Source organism: Myiozetetes cayanensis, unplaced genomic scaffold (genome assembly GCF_022539395.1).
Source record: "Myiozetetes cayanensis isolate MyiCay16 unplaced genomic scaffold, myiCay2020 scf2-11, whole genome shotgun sequence".
In the NCBI taxonomy this organism is placed as follows: domain Eukaryota; kingdom Metazoa; phylum Chordata; class Aves; order Passeriformes; family Tyrannidae; genus Myiozetetes; species Myiozetetes cayanensis.
Window position 1 is genome coordinate 85,641,570 of NW_026087411.1, and position 17,809 is coordinate 85,659,378.

A 17,809-nucleotide genomic window follows, 5' to 3' on the forward strand; every position below is an offset into this window, starting at 1 on the left:
GAAACACCTTATAGTCTTTTGGTACATAAAGGATGGCTACAGGAAGGATGGGTAGGGACTCTCTACTGGGAAAGTACAAAGGGGAATGGCTTTAAACTGAATGACAGTAGGTTTAGTTTGGATATTAGGAAGAAATTCTTTGCTGTTAGGGTGGTGAGGCACTGGAACAAGCTGCCCAGAAAATAGTGGATGCCCCATCCCTGGAAGTGTTCAAGGCCAGGTTGGATGGGGCTGTGAGCAATCTGGTCTAGGGAAGGGTGTCCCTGCCCAAGGCAAGGGGGTTGGAACTAGATGGTCTTTAAGGTCTTATCTCAAACCATTCTATGATTTGTTTCCTTTCCTCCTGGGAAAGGGTGTTGGAAGTGCCATGACAGTATACTTAATTTTCAAACAGAGTACCTTAACTTTGCTTGAATATGTTTCAGTGAAAGCAGTACTTAAGTTTTGCATACAATCGTCTTCAGGATGTCCTGTCCAGCTTGACTCCAACATTTTTTTAAAATATGTTTTGTTAAAGAAACCTTGCTTCTGGAGGAAAAAGTATCTGGAAAATTTGATCTTCAGGACTTCATGATCCAACAGGGTTTGCATAAAGTTTCATATTGCAAACACTCCATAAAGGTGACCAAATACAAATATATGCCTCTCACTGCCCTTAACAAAACCCTGAAAGTTTCACAGTGAATACATGGTGACTTAAACTGTTCTCCAGTGTTTCTGCCTCCACACCTCACACAGCCCACAGGACCTCTCTTGATTCCCAATGAGTTTATTTTCATTCATTTAATTTTCATCGTGTACTTGGAAACCCAAAAGTCCTTCATCTTCACGCTTCCCAATTTCAATATGCAAGCTTTCTGCCTCAGCTCCATGAGATAAAAATGAATTCAGACAAAATAAAAACATTTCTCAGATGTTGTACTGATGCCAGAACTTCAACTCAAGTGTTTCATTACTTGCAAAAGCAGTCAAAAACCACTGTGAAGATAATAAAATGAAATTGGCTTCATATTGGTCTTAAATTCTAAGCAAAAATTATTCCGTTTTTTCCCAAGTTTTATTTCTAACAGCATGGCATCCTGTTACACAGAGGAACTTTCAAATGAGAATGCATCAATAGAGGTGAGTAAGAAAGCGAAGGCAAATTTCATTCCAAGTGGCTGCTACTACTCCTGCTATAATGAAAAAACACGTCAAATTCAATGAGGCTTGTGGTCTAGTCCATGACACTGTCATTTAAATTTTAATTAATGTTTAAATACAGCCAAACTAAAATAATTCATAATGTTGGTCCATATTTTCTGTATTTAGAAGGAAAAAATGTGACATGATCAGATCATAAACTATTTAATATACTGTATAGAATCTCAACTTAGAGTGAAGTATCTGAAAGAGCATTCCCAGTCTAAAAAATGTATTTCATTATTGCTGCAAATTGTGGCAGTTACTGAAAGATGACACAAATGATGCCTCATCTACTCCTTGTTTGTGTGTTAAGTTTTTGAAAGGCCCTTCTAAACAGTTAATGGAACATGATCATATATCCATATCCCAGCTAGAAGGAATATTAAAACTAGTATGAGTCAAATTAATTCTACATTTATCTCCAAGGAGAATGAACTAAATAGCTGGAATAATACTGATAATTTAGATTCTGAAACAAGCAAGTAATACAAAAAAAAAGATATCAAGAATTATTCCTGAGGAGTCAGGACAGTGTCACTCATACCCATTAGCTGAGAATGAAATGGTTTTTCCACAGTTTTGTGACACTACACCAGAGCAGAACCAAAATTTTGACACAGAAACATCAAGAGGTAACAATCCCACATATGCTTTGTCTTGCTGTATCGGCTCTTTTCATTTAGCTAGTCCAAGAAAAAAGGAGAGAAATATTTTAAATGTGTAAAGTGTTACTAGCCATTCAAATTCTCAAGTTACCTCAGTGAAATTATCCTATAGAAATGTAAACATTTGTGCAAAGCGGTAACCTGATAAGAGTTACACCCAAGATCAATAATACCTCTGCTTTGCTCTTCTCAGCAGCAGCTTGCAGAGAAGGAGAGGATGCCAAAGGCTGAGCAGCATCAGAAGATGATATCTGTACAAAACAGAGGAAAGAAATGAGAAAGAAAATAAGCAAGAACAGCTGGGAAGTGAGGGAGCAGAGGCGGCTAAGAGACATGATTTTCATTCCTTTTCTTTTGGTGATGGTGGTTACACAACATAGAAGAAACATAAAGAAGAGACAAAATATTTGATTTTTTTTTTTTTCTGAGTATAAGTTTCAAAGGAAATCTTTCAGGCAGGAAAGTGTGACTTATAATGAAACTCACTAGAACAGAATATAACAAAATGAATCTGGATAAGATCATATCACAGGCCTAAAAAAAATAATTAGGTTTCATCCATTGTTCAATTTTTATCCAGTGTAACTACTGAAATATTAATGTCCTGAAGCACGAAGGCACACTGTCCCAGAGGAGAGGGAGAGAAGAGAGTGCCTTTGTTCTTGTTCACTGTAACAGAATACTTTTATTAAGAGGAATGCAAAATAACTCTGAGAGTTATACGTTAATTAAAGTTCTAATTAATTCTTCTCTAAGAGCACTCCAAGTCCTTAAAGAGCTTAGGGTAAATATAAAGCTGCATCTTAACAGTGGGTTGACAGACCTCCCAGACAAGTCACACTTCTTTTCTAGGAACTGGAATGTAAGATTGGTATTAATGCCACTAGACTTACAGAATTATCCAAATGGTGTAAGTTATATATGCTCAAGAAAATAGGATTTCTCAAAATGTATTTTCATACATCTTCCTACCCTATTTCTCTGTGCATAGTTGATCACTTTAATGGAAACATTATCTTTCTATTGCCTTATTATAAAAATGCAACTGAAATACATTTTCCAAACATGTAGAAGATCTTCAGAGCTATAAAGCTGACACTTCTAGATTGTCTTGTATCACCTCTACGATACAGAAGGAAAATTTAGAAATAAATAAAGCTGTAACAGAGCAGGTCATTATGTTGGGCCACAATAACCAATTTAGATGACATGCTTCTACTTAGCCTAGAAAAACTAGTTTGCACCAAAAGGAAACGGAAAGCTGTTAAAAATCCCCACACTATATTCATGCCTAAGCACCCTTTAATTCTTACAGAAAATCCTACCAGTACCTTTGCTTGTACAGATGGAATATTCACAGAATATATATATTTATTATTTTTACAAACTCAGAAACTATGGCTATGCTGGAAGGTGGTGTAGAACTTCAGATAAGATATTTCTAAGGTTTAAATTTAAAACAAATTTTACCTGCAGAAATATGAAACAGAATCCTCATTTCTAAATTTACTGCTTTAAAATCCTCAGGTTATTAGCAGAGTTATGGATGTATTTGCTGCAATGAAGCAGTTTCTCAAATGGTAGCATTCTGTTGCTATAGGAACATTGGGATCTTGTTTATTCAGACCGCACCACATTGTCACAAGATAATGTCAGAAAAATTATAAGGTAACTATATAAGATATTGAACTACGGGCTATAACATCACGTTCCTTACTAAGATCTCAATTAAATGCAAATGTGTGAAATTCTGATAATGGAACATCTTAAGTATACTTTCAAGTTGCTAAAGTGTGATTCTTGGTTTGGGTTTGAGGTTTCTTTCATTCTTTTGTATGCTTCAGATTTTAGAATTTAAGCTTGATAGCTCTCACAGGTGAACAGCAGGTAACAGCTATTCACCACACAGAACCAGGTAAGTAGAATTTCATTTGGGGGTTAGGGGAAAAATGAGCACTATAGATGTTTGCATCAACTTCCATATTCCCATAATAGTTCTTCTCAATCTGCATATCACCTTCATAAATTAAAGGATTATCTAATTTAGGAGAAGGTAATCCTATGAAAGCCTGAAAGCAATTATTATAGTTTTGGTAATCAAGTAAAGAATCATAGAAACAAGGAAAAGGTGTCATGCAAGCTATAAGCAGAAGACAGAGTGAAATGCAGTCACTATCTAGCATGGGATTTATAACAGGATGCACAAGTTGAGAAATGCCCAAGTGTAATGTTTAAAGACAACCAGTAGCACTACAACCACTTCAGGCAAAAAAAGAGAACTTGAAAGCACACTTCACATATGCAAATATTAAACTAAGCACGAGTACAAAAGGCATATGACTGAAGCTAATCTTTAAGAGAAGACACATTACAATGTATAAAGAACTGATTAAGTTTATATAATGAAAGCAACAGCACAAGGTTGGGCTGCTAAACAGCTTTATCACCACTGCATCATGTTAAATTTGTTATCTACCATACTGCACTAGATAAGGAAAGCTGAATGAAAAAATCCAATCAAACCGAGCAGCTGGACAAAGCTAAACCTGTGAACATTGTCTACCTATAATTTTGTAAAAACTTTTACACCATTTTCCTGGAGAAACCGGCTGCTCATGACTTGGATAGCTGCACCGTCTGCTGGATAAAAACTGGCTGGATGGCCAGGCAGAATGCTGCTACATCCAGCTGGTGGTTGGTCACTAGGGGGTTCCCCAGAACTCAGTATTGGAGCCAGTCCTGTTTAATATCTTTATCCATGATCTGGATGAGGAGATTGAGTGCAGCCTTGGTCAGTTTGCAGATGACACCACGTTGGGTGGGAGTGTTGCTCTGCTGGAGGGCAGGAAGGCCCTGCAGAGAGATCTGACAGGCTGGATCCATGGGCAAGGCCAATTGAGTAAGATTCAACAAGGTGAAGTGCCAGGTCCTGAACTTGGGTCTTTTGGGAAAGAGCAGCTTAAAATCCGCCTTGGGAAAAAGGATCTGGGTGTGATGGCTAACAGACATCTAAATATCTATATCAAAATCCAAAAGACAATTTCCAGTCATACTCCAGAATTCAAGTATAAAAGCACACGCTGATCTGCTCTGATAACACGTTTGCACTATGCTCTGGAAAGCTGTCAACTAAGACATCCTTGATCATTGGCACTTTAAAGTACCAGACAAAACCACTGGTGACCCCTGCAACCAATCATACATACTACTAGAAAAAGAATAATGGTGATGTGCTTGTGTGCATTATGAATGTACTGCAGAATGACAACTAGCATCCAAATATGTAATTTTCATTTTTAACTTAAGAGTAGTTGGGTTTTTGATTAAGAAGTTAATTTGGAATTGCCTAAAACGGAGAACGAAAGCAAGGAGCTATTTCTTAAGTTTCCATATTTCTTGTATGTCCACAAAATTTCTAACTCACTTCAGACCAGAAGACTTGCAGTCATTTAATTTTTAGCAATTCCTGAATCTCTTTCCGTTGTGTCTGTCTTGGGACTCCTTTTCAGAATGACAATACAGCAAAAATAGCCACTTTGCATAATAAAGCTCAGTACTGTCTTTAAAGCATCTGGTACCTTCAGTGCTAAGCAAGAAATTACATACACATGCAACAGAATTGTAAGACTTCATTTTCACCTATGCTCTGTGAGACACTCTGTGGTGCACAAAAGACGTAAGATCAGAAAAGAAGGAATCTGCAGATTTACAGTACTGGTCCAGTTACCTGCCCCTCTTACATGGCAATGTGTTATCTGTCCCCATTTTCCCCATAAAAAACTTCTATAATATTTATTAAGTTATTACTTAGTAGTGGCACTATCCAAATACATGCTGAGTTAACAGTAAAAGCAACAATACAAACAGTAGTTGACCCAATGTCTTGTCTGTGTACCAGACTACTATTTCAAGTGAAAAAAGTAAATGAAAAAAAACCTTAAAACAAGCACAGCATTAAATCAAATTGTCAGAGAACAGAACATACAAAATCTCAGAATGACTTTACTTCGGTTTGTACTAACATGGTTCTGATTATACATAACAGTCATACAAACACTATCGATCATTAAGGTGTAGGTACTAAACAAAGTTTTCACTTTCATTTGTAGTTTTCCAAAATCCTGCTTTTGATGTAAAACACGTAATTATTTAGCCTATTATTAAAAAGGATTACAGTTAAAGCTTTAGAAACCTATACTAAGCTACCATTTAAATATGAAGTGTAGGGTGTTATCACGCAGAAGATTCAAGAGATTAAAAAATGAGTGTGTTATCAAATCACCCAGAAAGTTTGCAGCTGAAACAAATACAAAGGTGCCCTCGAGTGGCCAGTTTATACACACACAATATGCAGGGAAATAACCTAAAAGAAGAGGACTACTCTGCCTTCATTTGGCCGGCTTTAAGTTCAGCTGCTACATACATTTTTCAGAATTCTTTCAGAAGACTTCTGACTTTATTACATCTACAACGAATGTTGACAAACGCTATAATCAGCAATTTATCTTAAAGTAGTAGCAATTATAGACTGCTATTAGATGCACATAAACACACCATCAATTGCTTGACATTTTTAAAAGAGGCCTACTCTTGAAATACTGAAAGGAGTATAAGAACAGTAATGTACTATTAATGACACTTACCTACAAACTTTAGGCTTCTGGCAAGGTTCTTAAGTTCCTTAGGCTAACTGGCAAGGCTTTTTTAAAAATTACTAAAATGTCTCCCTGTGCTGGTTTTGCTTGGGGTAGAATTAATTTTAATTTAATTTACTGAAGTTCCTTCTGCTTCCCCTGTCCAGCTTAACCAATGTTTTCAGTGTAATAACTCCATGTACCAGTACAGGTTCAGTATCAAGTGGCTGGAAAGCAGATATCAGAAGAGGACCTCAAGGCCCTGGTGGACAACCTGGGCATGAGCCAGCATCACAGACTCACAAGTACAAAAGAGACATGGTCACACTGAGGCAAGTCTAGCAAAGGCACACTACGATGATTAAAGGACCAGAGCACCTTTCCGACAAGGAAAGGCATAGTGAGTTCAGACTGTTTAGCCTGGAGGAAAGAAAGCTGGAGGGGCAGAGAGTGGGCAAGGAGTAAAGACTAAGGCAGACAGACTGCTGCCTGTGGTATCCAGAAACAGGACCAAGAGGCACTGCACACAAACTGAAACACAGGAAACTCCACTGAAACATAAGAATAAATTGACTCTTTTTTTTTTTTTTTTTTTTTACTGCGGAGGTGTGGTTGAATACTGGAACAGGTTGTCCAGGGCGGTCATGGAGTCTCCAGCCCTGGAGATACTCAAAATTCAATTGTACATGGTTCTAAGCAACTTGTTCTAGCTGACCCTACTTTAAGCAGGGAGAACTGCATGATGTCCAAGGGTCCTTTCCAACCCAGGCTATTCTACAATTCTATCACACAACCCATTCTAACAGAATGATCTTGAAAATATTTTATCTCCCTTTCACTATTCCTGCTTCAAGTCATAATTCTTGTACAGTATTTCAGTGCTTCCTACTGATGCCTATCTCGATTAACATATTTTAAAAATACTTCATATCACTTGATTCACAGATTTTTCACAGACCACCAAATAAACCCATTCGGGTTGCTGCAATATTGGGAGGGGTAACTAGTAACCTCTCTCCGTGACAATGATGGAATGCTTCTGAATAATAGCTACTATAAACTCACTGTTCATGTACCCTGTCACATCCCAATTTACTCATCTTAAGGTGCCTACATAACATATTTAGTGCAGTAAAGGTGTTACAGATTTAATCTCCTTTAAGGTAAGTTTCCAGAAAGTGCACCATCGCAGTCTCTTAATGAACATCACAATTTAGCCAGTTGCCTAAGTTCATACTTGTTAAATTATGTCTTAGGAAAACATGAAAAATGTTCCTGCAATGAACTTAAGTCACATAGAACATCTGCTCCATACAAAATTCACACCCTTTCTTAAATATAGAAACTTTGTTTACTATTCTATAAACATTGTCAGGACGTGATAATATATTCCCACTTGATATAGTAGAATAGATTGTACCAGTTCATAATTTTTGAGACTGAAAGTATCTGAAATCTACTTAGTTGATTCACCATCCACCCTGAATAAGGCAATTTCTATATGCATTCCTCTATAAACTTATTTGTATTAAAAGCTGCAGAGATTGCATCTGATGATACCTGCATAGTTAACCTTTATATGCACTCAACACAGTGATTTGATCAGTGATACAGAACCTTCATCTCACATTTTTCCAAAAATGATGGACCAAAAAACTCCGAGACCTATGCATTTTAGTAGATTTTAAATATTTTTTAAAGTGAAACAACTTTTGGTCAGTATTATTCTAATGCATATTTGATTTCTATTTAAACACAGTTCTATTTAAAATGTAACTTGCCAATAAAACCACAGGTGCTTTTTTCCCCCCATAGCTTTATCCTGCAATGCTTTCCATTGAACCACAAGAAAAATAATTAAATGTTTCATATTTGCGTATTTTTCATCTGCATGTTTGATGGCACTACTGGTTTCTGCTCTAGCTAATTTTGTTATTGTAGTGTGCAATTCTAAAAACCAAATTTAGTAATACAACAGTCTTGTCAGAAAACAAAACATCTCATATAATTAAGAATAAGAAATAAAAAATTTGTAACAAAAGACACACGAATCCTGACAACCAAAAACTGAACCTTGACACAGACTGCTGGGCTCCAACAGATGGAGTACATTAACACAGATGTACTGTTAGACAAACTTGAAAAGCTTATGAACTCAACAAACTTAAGCTAAGAGAAATATTGTACTGCGTGCTTTAAGATAGTCTATTCAAAACAACTTTTATGCTACAGGAAGCTTTCACCACCATCAACTTCTAACAGTCGATGAGATCTGGGAAAGACGCTTAAATTTTTAAACACCACTTCGGTGAAATTACCACGTTAAGGAAAGTGATCCTTAGGGCACAGCGAGCCTGTTTCTGCACTTCTGTATTACCTGCTTATACCTAGAAGGGATTCATTTTACCAAATTACAACATACAGATGCATCTCCAACTTAAATTGGTCCTAATCCAAGCCGAAAGTGTTTCTGTTTCAAAGGTGACAATGAAAAGTGTCCTAAAAAGTTCATGTCACCCCAACAACGCTAATTTTGATTAATAATAGGGTACAAGGTGCTCTCTGCAAAAGTAAGTCAAGAAATCTTCCAGAAGGGCTTGCCCTGGTGTAGCACTGACACCTCATCAGAATAGCCTACAAGAACTGTTCTCGCTCACTGTTATTCATGAAAGTATTGTATGAGCGAGTGCTTTGATGCTACCTAAACACTTGATGGGGGGCTGAAGGTTACAAGGAGGAAAATCCCCTTTTCTCCACAGTTGCCCCTCAGTTCCCATGGAATCTTAGCCACCTTCTGGCAGGGTAGGAAGAGAGAAAGTGTCTCAGATGTCATCAGGACTGCAAAATAAAGTTTTAGAAACTGTCACAACACCCTGCAAAGGTGCATGGAAATGTACTCCATAGAACTCCCCTCCTCACTACATTCTTCTCAAACTTCACACAGACCTCCACGTTGTGGAAGCATAAGGTAACTCCCTGTCTTCCCTGACAACAGTATCCAGAGCAGAAGAGGTGAGTATGAGACAGGCAGAATGGAGGCCCAGCTTCACCTTTTCTTCCTCTTCCTTGTTAGGGAAAGATGATCACTGAATACCAGTCACAGCACTACACAAGCCTGTGAGCTGGGCCAGGGCCAAGGAATGTAACCCAGTAGAAGCACCAGACTACAACTGTAGGTGTTACTGTACTTTAAGGATCTTAGCATCTAACTGTGATTTCAGACTGCCCAGGTCAAACCTGATGTTTGGTGGCCTTGAAGAAATGCAGGTGACTGTGAATATGCGTGAGTCATCTATTGCTAAAATATTTCATAATCAGATTTTGTTCCTATCCCAAAGAGATTATGCCATTTACAATGGTCAAAGAAAGAAAAGCCCAAGTAGGAAGAAAATACTCAGCAGTAACATGCATCTCTTCAGCTTGTCTGGATTCTATCCTTGCTGCCATGACAGGGATTCATATTAGACTGCAACATGATAAAGCAAACTCTGATTACTCATTTGAGCATATTAATACAGCAGTGAACTACTAAATTAGACATCAAGATTCCCTGTTTAGAAATATCTTTGGAGTCTTTTTAACTTTGTAAAGAAGTACAATTTTAAACTATTCTTCCTATTTTCTACTTAGGAATAAAAGTAAAGAAGGGTAGCTGACAGTGTAATTCAAACCCCAACCATATTTTACTTTTCAAGTGAAGCAATTTTCCCTCATTTCAAGAACGCTTAATGAAATACACTTCTGTAGTTTCCAGGTTTGCTTTTTTTTTTCCCCTTCTAAAATGAAACCATCATTCAATGATCCATTTTCTCAGATGGGAAAGGCAGCATATACTCTCACTCTTTACGCCCACACCTGTACTTGCTTCACTGTTGCACCGCCTAGTAAGACGGAGAAGTAAGCTACATGTTAGGCCACACTTACATAATGTGGGTACAGCTGTATTATGTTCATGCATAATACTTAAGCATAAATACAACTATATAAATAAAAACATATTAACTAGATTGTATGTCACAGAAATAGATGTATCAAAAAACGAGCAACCAAAACCTAACAAGACTCTGAACTTCAGCCAAGGCTGACATTCTCAAAACTTCTTTGCCAGAAAAGCCTTCACCAACTTACTGCAATGAACACACGACTACCTGATTAAACAGCTGGTTCACCATACTGTCTGTGTGCTACTGCAGTGCACCTCACTGCAAGCAGCAGTCTGGAATTCACCAGAAGAAGGACTCAAAACACACTGGGATTTCTCATCAAGGTATTACAGAGAATGAGGAACAACAATGTCACCAGGAAGAGTCATCCTATTTCATCCCTGTAACATGGAAAAATATAAAGGACTCAAAGTATACTGCTAAAGAACTACTCATCACTGAAAGAGGAAAACAGAATATAAAGAGTTGTGAGCAAACTACTTATTGGATCATAACACTCCGCTGTTATAAATGTAATAGACAATGTTTATCAAACTTACAGAACCTAGGAATAACCTTCAAGAGATACAGAGGAAAGCAGTTAGCTCTGTGTCAAAAAGTTTTGACTCTGTAAGACATTTTAACACACATAATGTTTCCTACATTTCTCTTATGTAGCTTTCAGAAAAAAAAAAAGTGACAGAATTCTGGGTGAAACTGTTTACTTACATTGAAGGCATTGATTGCATTTTTATCATAATACTTCTTCTTTTCATACTTGTCCCTGATGAAAAACTCCACAGCTCTGGAAGTAGCTACTTTAAGGAAAATACACATTCAGATAAATAGTAACATTAACCTAAAAAGCTCACAGGTTATTCAAATTCAAAAACTGCACCAGATTCTTGCGTCTCATTTTTTAGTTTTAAAACAGCAGAACAAACCACTCTACACAGAACAATCACTACTGCAGTGTCCAAAATGAACTTCTTTTTACTACAGAGAATTAATCAGTTTAATCTTTTAAGAAACCAGTATGAAAAAGATGTAGTATAACCCAGCATTCTACAGTTAGGACATCATCACCCAGTATTTATAATCTACCTGGCTGTGGTACTGAAAATACTTGAACAGTGGTACTTATATATTGTAAATAATTGTAGTTTACCATCTTAGCTTGGGAAAAAATACTTTCTCTTCAGAAAAAAAAGATTAAATGTATCCACATGTTCTCTGATTTGAACAAGTTATACATGTATCAAAAGCTAATCATAAGATTCTCCAAAAGTCCTCCTTGAGAGTTTCCTGTTATAACAAACATCCCTGTGGAAGGGAAACAAAACTAAAACACTAGTGATAAAATGAAGCAAAGATGGCAATAGCAGCAAGCATGTTGATGTAGAAAACCAGAACTAGCAACGCAGTAGCTCAAACACAAAAAGGAAAACTAGTTTTTCCTGAATTACTCTCTCAGCTTCATAAAGCAGCTCATGCAAAGCAGTGTAAACACTTCAACTTTAGTAAAGCTGGTTCTCTGGTATCTGTAGAATAAATTTTAACTAATTTGTCCAGCAATGGGATTATCCATTCAAAAATTGAAATGGCAACTGTGGAAGGTCAGACTCATTGCCTCTTAAACTTCCAAAGCAATTTTGGAAAGGTACTTTACCTCCACATACTATGTCCTAAGATTAACGCTGAGCTCAGTCCCTTCACTCTGTACACCAAATTGTTTTGTCAAAAATCACATTTAGTTTCAAACAGTAAGTGTCACCTGAAGACACTGTTTCATAAAAGTTACAAAACCCCAAACATTCTTTTCTACCTCTTTCCAAATATATATAAATTCTAAAGATTATCTTTGCACTTTGAATGTACAACTATCTTAGTACTAATACTGCATTATCCTTTATATTGTCATTTTGCCAAAAGAATCAATGTATATTATCAAATCACAGATGAATGGAAGTTGTGTAATACGCGCCTCCCACAACTTTACAGATGTAGCTAAAACTTAACAGGGTTCCCTTGAAAAATTTGTTTCCAAATTGCAGTGTGAATTATTGGTTTATATTAACTCCGTGGGAGGAGAAGATAGAGAAAGGGAATTTAATGTTTTTTCCATGCTTTTGGGCTGCAACTGGATAACTGCACTAAAATACAACTAATATAGAAAAGACTTAAAACTTGATTGTTATAAAAGACTCTTGAACAAACTAATCTTTCTTCAAAGAAAATGTCTTAGCTATTTGCCACAATATTTTCAGACACCATATTAAGATTGCCAAGTGTTCTGAGTTTTGGTTGCACAGATTTGGCGGTTAGATATTTTAGGTCTTTTGCATAAGTGGGGGTCGGTCTCTTCTCCCAGGCAATTAGTAGTAGGACAAGAGGGCATGGGCTTAAGCTCTGTCAGGCGAGGTTCAGGTTGGATATTAGAAAGAAGTTCTTTACAGAGAGAGTGATCAGGCATTGGAATGGCCTGCCCAGAGAGGTGGTGGATTCACCGTCCCTGGAGGTTTTTAAGATGAGGCTGGATGGATGTGGCACTGAGTGCCCTGATCTGGTAATCACAGTGGGGTTGGATCAAGGGTTGGACTCGATGATCTCGGAGGTCTCTTCCAACCCAGTTAATTCTATGATTCTATGATTTCCCTATTTTTAGCAGTTGCCCAGAATGCACACTTGGTATTTCAGACAATTAGAAAGGTTTAATTTAAAAATTACTAACACTGAATCATAAGTATTTCAATTTCATGTGGCTTATTTTTGAAAAATATCCACCTTATTCAAGTTACCCCCTTCCATATGTATGAATTTTTGGATCATGTCTAAGTTTCTTTAGATGAATAACCTACTGTGTTCTTGCTAACAAAAGAATTTTAAGCAACCTCAACAGATGCCAAAACTGTTAAGAATTGAGTAAAATGAAGACACAAAAAAATTATTCACTCTATTTTTGGAAAAAACATTTTCCAACAGGAAGCTAAAACTACCATACAAAAAACGACCACAATGATCCTCAAAGTTAGCTTCTACAGTACAGCATCCCTGCCAAGTAGAATGGAAGAAAAAAAGTACTCAGAAAGGTCAGTCTTGTGATTAAGAAGCAGATGTGATCAGGGACCTTTAGTAAATGATTTTGGGCAGATCTCACATACACATTTCTCCAGTGTGTCCACTTTCCTACCTAAAAAAATATATTATAGTGCTACAGGAAGTTACAGACTAATACAGATGAATATATACAAAACTGATCATTACATGAAAAACGTTTTCATAGTTCATCCAAAAGAATATTCAGAACATGAGAATATTCATAATCAGAACACTGGTGATACACAAAGCTAATTTTGTCGTGATACAAAGAGCAAAGAGGAAGGACAAAAAACACCCATAACACAACAGCTGGTCATGAATGCCAAGTAGGTAAGTAGCTGCCAAGTTATGGGGAAATTGAGAAACAAACAAAAAAAAATGTTGGCATCACCTGTCCTGGTATTGCAGTTTTAATAAAGAAAACACAAGCAATGAAATATATTCAGTTGACTAAGTCCACCACTCAGAAGCTGACAACTGTTCAAAAGGGTATATGATTAATTCAACAAATACAGTATGAACAAAGAAATTATTTTGAAAGTCTAAAAATTAGACTCTGGGCTTGATTTGACAAGAAAAGTTTAGAGTAAAGCATTATTGCTTCTCATGCAATAGCACCAGTAAATTCAAGTTAGCTGCAGTAAGAATAAAATATACATCTTCGAGATCCATTTTTGAGTAAGTTTTAGTCAAAGTATTTCAGTCCTACGGCTGAAATAAAGTTCTCGAATATACAGCTGCAATACTACAGTGCTATCTGGTTCCAGTTACTTTTTTATTATGGGAATGTATGTTTAATTCAAAAGTTACTAGAATATGAAAAAATTTATCTGTTTTGCTCAAGAGCATTTAAAAAAAAAAAATCTTCCATCATAGTATCTAATAAACGGAAGAACCAAAATCATTTTTGAATGTAGGAGAATATTCAGATCCAGTTACAACTAAGTCTGTTTATGAGCACCTGTAGCCTGTATCATCATCAGGCAAAGAGAGCTGGGGAAAGATTCAGCTCACTTAACACTAGGTGTTTAGGATCTCATTATAGTTAAAAGAGTTCCAGTGAGATCAGGTGAAGCAAATCCTACCAACGGAGTAACTTCACTAAACCAAGAAAAATACAAATCTAAGTTAATGCCACTATATATTATCCTACTGATTCGGTAAATTAAAAAAGGTATTTTTTAAAAAAAGTTATTTATTGTTGGTAGACAGTTTTTCTTCCAACCCTTTCCTTCCAGGTACATAGTGACAACCACACACAAACACAAGTGGTGGCCATCAGGGAGGTTAGGCATTTTTTATGTACTCCCATGCTAATCACCTAGAGAAGGAAATCCATACTTCACTTGAGTAGGATCCAATGGCTTATTTTACTTCACCATTCAGCTCATTATTTCCTGATCAAATGCTTCTAACTTCAACTGACAGTTACTCAAGAAAGACAGAATATTAAAGAATTCTCTAATATCACTCTACCTTCCTACATACAGGGAATTTATGAAGTCACCTCTTCAGAAAGCAAAAATAAATGGGGCTTGCCAAATCTCATTACAAAGTAGATTTGCAATAACTGAAGTAATTTAAACCTTTTCTGAACTGTTCTCAACTTCCCCTGTCATTTCTTATACAACAATATCAATGAAATAAATAAGATGAGCTGCCAAATGTAGCAGTTCCTTGAAACAGTCATAACATCTAAATTGCATTGAAAGCCATTTCAGTGTGAAAGCTAAAACAAAAAGGATACTGATCTGTTTGAGGTCTTCGGAAGTTCTCTGGCAGATTAGCTTCATAGAGTAGTCTTGCTTTAGTATTTCCCATTTCCTGCATGCACTAAGGAAAAGTGGTAGAAAACAGTTAGTTCATGTCCATCAATACTTTAAATCCTGATACAGTCAGAATGCTAATGGTGTGCTTAAATGACACTACAAGCTTTTAACTTGAAGATCTCTCTGGTGCCATATGTCTTGGGAGATGCTACCACGGCACAGGAGGGCTGCTGGCCAAGACTTGCTGGACAAAAGCAAAAAACACTGATGCTCTTTACAGCATAAACTAACCCATCCTGGGAAAGAAAAGCTTTCATCTCTCAAGATGGCTCTTCAGACCATGAAGAAAAGGAGTAAGAAAATCTGTCTGATGGCAGAAAAAGGTTTCAGATTGGAGAATACCTAGAAAAGTCAGTGCTTGGTACATCAAAACAACATAACCAGATGTGTGAATGCTACCTTAGTGTTACCTACTGAAAAGGCTTACAACACACTTTCTACAGATACAACAAAGAAGTAGCTTTCCGGGTCCCTGTGGGAAGGTAGAATACATCTAAAATTATACAGAAAAGATAGCTAAACCCATTTCTGAAGTGAGTGTTTGGAACCTAAACTCATTACAGCAGAAATATAACACGTTAGGAACTACTAGGTTTACAAAACATTTAAGTTGGGCATCATGATAAATGCAAATCCCTTCAAAAGTACTCTTGGCAAGCCCGCCAAATGGAAAACATATTTAAGATATTTTACCTGTATTTGTTCTGGCGTCCATTGATCCAAGTTGACAGATTTGACCCTTGATATGTGCACCCCAAGATTTCGATGTATTCCTGCACATCTGATGCAAATAAAAACACCAGTGTTCCAAGAGGCCCATCTTGGACCTAAGAGGAATGGGGAAATAAATCAGTTATTTTCAAAATTCCAATATACTGTGAAGACTTTCTCTGGCATAATTCTATACTGACAATTTGAATGAACAAGTTTGAATAAAGGCTCATGGCAGTTTCTCTAAGGTATGTATTACTTTTAACAATTTCTGCTGTTAACAATTTTATTCACAGATTTCTACTTCTAAATAATGTCACAGAACATTAATTAGTCAGACTAAGCTAAAAAGTCATATATTGTGTCCATCTCCCCATGTCATAAAAAGCCCAATAAACAAACTTTAGAAAGTTGGTTTACTAGCAACAACAAGATTTTGCTTGCATCTTGAATAATCCTTATGGCTGTGCCTCAGGTGCACGCATCAGCAGAAATAAGTAGAAGTTGCTCATTTTAAGAATTAAAAGCTTCTTAAGACATGCACCTGTACTTAACTTGAAATTAAATGCAGGACAATCTTATATTAATGGAACAAATCCTTTAATACCTCATACAGCACTGACTCTACAACAATAGCATGCAAGCTCTTAGGGAATGATTGTACCGATTTGCAAAACCAACTGATAAAAATATCCGTGACTAAGAATGCTGGAAAAATGAGTATGTTCAGTACCCTTGCTTCCTAAACTATAGTATGAGCTGCCATTCACAGACTGATTTTTTCACAGAATCAGGTTGATTTATGAACCCTTCCATCATTTCTCAGCTGTCACGGCATGTTGAGACAGAGTTAAAGTATGCTGGCCTGAATGACTGCAGTGACACTTGGAATGCTTCACTGGAAGTTACTATGCAGTCTCTAATTAAACACATTTATATCATTTTATCCAGCCCCATACACCACCACTGTTAAAGGCACTGCTTTAAAGTCCGTCTAGTTCTGAGCTCAAAGGAGTTCAAAGATTAAATAATTAACTATCAAAAGCAAGAAAACACACTGAAGAGCATGAAAACATTTCAAGCACTTATCTTCTGCTTTTGTATAACAGATGTGAATCTATACCACTCATGCAACTTTCGCATTTCTCAACAATTCTCAACTCTGCTCCCTATGCAACTCTGGGGAGCAGAACAGAAACAAGAAAACCCCTGATACTGTGTGAGCACTGTTCAGCAACAGCCAAAATAAGGAAGCAGGAGAAATCCTTTCAGCTAGACTCCACTCTTTAGAATTGATATTTGAAATCCCAAGGTACATTCACAGATCCCCAGATTGGTTGCAAGAAGCATTCCTCCTACTAGTGGAAATACTGTCTGTATTCTGGGTAATCACTTTGCTTTTAATTTATCTTGTTCAAGATCTCAAAAAGTCAGACCATTTGATGTCCACTGCTTGACCTTTAAGACCAAAATGATTAAGATGACTGGCAGTTTTCAAAATCAGTGCTACTATCATTAAATTAGATTTCAGGGCTGAAGAGATCTAACAGTTACTCAACAAAACTAACACATCATTTCCTACGTGGTAATTATACATTAAAACTACTCCTCATCAGATAACTACTAAGATAACTACTATTGGTCAGACTATTTGTAATGTGTGTCTTAAACAGTTCAACAACTACCAACCTATTAATCTGCTCTTTATATTTTCCCCTATAAAACACTACAGATACAAAATACTCACATTGACCTTATGGTTG

General features: G+C 36.6%; 1 protein-coding gene across 2 annotated transcripts in view; it reads right to left on the reverse strand.

The window, feature by feature from the left end:
- The window catches only part of SMAP1 (small ArfGAP 1), an 88,592-nt gene that overhangs the window by 46,295 nt on the left and 24,488 nt on the right, over positions 1-17,809 (reverse strand). The window contains exons 2-5 of one of the 2 annotated variants that reach the window (XM_050316910.1): positions 16,029-16,162; positions 15,254-15,339; positions 11,137-11,212; positions 2,024-2,101 (exon numbers count right to left, since the gene is read on the reverse strand). In XM_050316910.1, the coding sequence (XP_050172867.1) occupies positions 2,024-2,101; positions 11,137-11,212; positions 15,254-15,339; positions 16,029-16,162 (374 nt within the window). The remainder of the gene's footprint in view (positions 1-2,023; positions 2,102-11,136; positions 11,213-15,253; positions 15,340-16,028; positions 16,163-17,809) is intronic. The other variant, XM_050316911.1, reaches the window with a different exon arrangement.